Source organism: Cariama cristata, unplaced genomic scaffold (genome assembly GCF_000690535.1).
Source record: "Cariama cristata isolate BGI_N322 unplaced genomic scaffold, ASM69053v1 scaffold42654, whole genome shotgun sequence".
Classification (NCBI taxonomy): Eukaryota; Metazoa; Chordata; class Aves; order Cariamiformes; family Cariamidae; genus Cariama; species Cariama cristata.
The window spans coordinates 16,864-19,950 of NW_009615442.1; the positions used below are offsets into that span (position 1 = coordinate 16,864).

At 47.1% G+C, this 3,087-nt stretch overlaps 1 protein-coding gene across 1 annotated transcript in view; it reads right to left on the bottom strand.

Annotated features, from left to right (window-relative positions):
* LPAR2 (lysophosphatidic acid receptor 2) overlaps window positions 1–2,819 on the bottom strand; it is a 9,344-nt gene extending 6,525 nt beyond the window's left edge. Inside the window, exon 1 of the mRNA XM_009699793.1 lies at window positions 2,779–2,819. Coding sequence (XP_009698095.1) covers window positions 2,779–2,819 — 41 coding nt within the window. The remainder of the gene's footprint in view (window positions 1–2,778) is intronic.
* Window positions 2,820–3,087: the final 268 nt, after the last annotated feature.

Genomic DNA, 3,087 nt, shown 5'->3' on the forward strand with positions numbered 1-3,087 from the left:
CCTGTTGGCAACGGGGAGGCGAGATGATTGCAGGGCAGCTTGTTATCACCTGCACCGCACCCACCTCTGCCTGCACACATGCCCGGTTGTGCAAACAAGACGGCTGAGCCAGGAAACCCTGCTGTACCTGCAGCTGAACTTTTGATCTCTCTATCAGCCTGCTTCAGCATATGGCTGTCTTTACCATCAGGTAAAAGAGCTATACAACTGAATTAATTCACTTTAAAAGTCTGCTGAATAGGGAAATTTATTTTTTTTATGTAAATAGCGGTAAGGAAAAAGGAAAAGGAGGCAGAGGAAGAATCTAAAAGGAGCCTACAAGAAAGCTGGGGATGGACTTTTGACAAGGGCATGGAGTGATCGGGCAAGGAGCAATGACTTTAAACTGGAAGAGGGCAGATTTAGATGAGATATTAGGAAGAAATTCTTCCCGCTGAGGGTGGTGAGGCCCTGGCAGGGGTTGCTCAGAGACGCTGTGGCTGCCCCATCCCTGGAAGGGTTCAAGGCCAGGTTGGATGGGGCTTGGAGCAACCTGGTCTGGTGGAAGGTGCTGGAAAGAGATGATCTTTAAGGTCCTTTCCAACCTAAACCATCCTATGGTTCTATGAATCAGCCTGCCCCAGGGGATGGAGTTGTGGGATGGTACCACATAACAAGTTCACCTTTCCTCTCTTTTCAGGTCACGGGATGTTTGTAGATCCCGAGCTCTTCAGGAGTCGCGTGGTCCAAATGCGACGCAGGGGATGAAAGCAACCAAGTGGGTTCTGCAGAGGAACCATGGCTGGTAACTGAGAATCATTTTGGCTTGAGCAGGGGAAAGCGATGGAAGAACAAGGAAGGGAGGAAAGCCTAGAAACAGAATGAACTCAACTGCTGTGAATCACAGCCAGGTAGGTGACCACCTTTGGAGGGTGTATCTGGGGAGGCACCAAATCAAGGGCTAGGCTATTCTTATGCAAACCAGTTTCCTCTAAACATTTTGGGAAGCTTTAATCCCAAATCAAAATGGAAATCGCTGCTGATGTTGGAGAAGTCACTTTACCTTTTTAAGATTACACATGTGGATGTCCAGGGAAGAAAGCGGAGAAGGACAGAAACCAAAGTGGTATCAGAGTTTGGAGAACTCCATACGCTGTCCAGCCACAGGAACAGCAGGTTTCAAACGCCATTTAATCCCATTCACAGTTTTGCTGTGGAATAGCATAAAAGTGTTTCCCCCCATCCAGTTATAAAAGTTTCATCGATATAATAAAGATCGTAATGGAACAGGCAGTTGCCTGTGCACAGTGTAGCGCAGACAGCTCACACTACTCTTTAATTTTTCAGGAACATTAAAATACTACAGTGAAATAATGTGTGGATGGATCTAGGTCTTCGCAGTAATTTTTGAGCTGATACCAAGACAAATTTAATCCAGATAAGACTAGCTTTAAAATTGCCACTAAGTTATGGAGACCAATCTTGCTTTGTTGCAAATATTAAAGATTCCACAGCTATGACAGGCCCCATAAACTTCCTCCTAGCAAACTGTGAACTTTTTTCAAAGCATTATACAAGTACTGGTTCAATGGGATGTTTACTGGGGGAGGGGATTAGAGCCGTGTAAACGCACAAAGAAGCTGCGTTCTGCATGTGTAACAACCAAACCTAGAGAAACAGCCCCCCAGCATTAATCCTAATGACAACGTCCAAAATGCCTCTTCAGGCAAGACCCAATTAGAGCACAGGGAGAAGTTTGAGTTGCAAATCCCTCCGCAATGCGCGTAGGTCACAAACTAATTCCGTGCAATACCCCCGAGCTGGGTGGGGTCCAGGAGGGACTGACAGGTTAATGCTTGGGACTGGTTCTGGGAGCTCCTGTGCCACTTTGCTCCTACCCTGCAATTAGAAAACTGACCTTGGAGCTCAGCATCAAGGGCAGACAATGCCACAAATCAAAATTTAACAAGCAGTGCCGGGGGAAGAGAAACACCCTGCCCACAGCAGCAAGCAGATAGAAAGTCAGGCTGGTGCCATGATGCACAAAGGAGCTGGATGAGTCTATTGTTCAGTGTCCGAGCAACCCCCTTCCATGGCCTTACACTCCTCAGCAGGATCTGACAAGATTTTTCCTTACCAGCATTGTTTACTCTGTAAAACAAGACTGTAGTTATGTGCTGCAACAATTCAGCAGCCCCTTTCCTTGAGCCCTACGCAAACACAGCCTCTTTTCTAGTCACGCTACCTCAAACTTTGCTCAAGTCTCTCCCCCTTAAAATCAAGTACAGCTTTTGCAGTTTGGTAGGAACCACCACACAAAATGAGCGCAGAACACGTCTTTTCTCCTCGCCAGCGTTATCTGTACGCCTTCTTACATCTCCCTTCTTACTGGGGTAATTACTGCCCCAGCTTCATGGCAAGTCCAGAGTCCTTTTACTCAGAAAGTAAAGGTCTAAGTGTCCTTCCTTCCCCATTTCCTCATGCTTGCAAAAAGTGGAAAATGCTAGTCAGCTCCTTGAGATCTGGGAAGACATTCAACACTTGTTAACAAACCGACAGCCGGCGTAGCGTGGAAGCGAACGGGGATGAATGGCTGGATTTATGCTCCCACTAATAAGCACAATCAGTGTGGATCAAGACAGAACAATGGATCCATAAAGGCTCACAGGGACTCAAATCCAACCTGTTTTACCCTTGTCCACTGCACACAGACTTACACGGCCAAAACGTTCAAATCGCTGCTAGATTTTTAAGCCATAAACAGTACAAGCTTTTACTCCAAAAGAATAGCGCTCTTACCTGAAAGCACAACCACCGCATCCAAACCTGACATTTAGCATTGGTCTCCCCACCAGAGGAAACCAGGGCAGCTATCCAGCAAGGAGATCCCCATCTTTGGAGTACAGAGGTGCTTTCAAAGCAAGGAAAAAAAAAAACCACGAAAAGAAAAAGCCAAGTGCCTTACAGGAAGTTTCAGACAAGCATTACAGCCCCGGAGTCCATCACGGACCGCTCCGAAACACTGGCTCCTGGGAGGCAAGTTTGCAAGAGCTCTGAGGAGCCCATCCCTCCTTGGGTCCTCCCCTAGGCGGGTCCTTCCAGGAGACC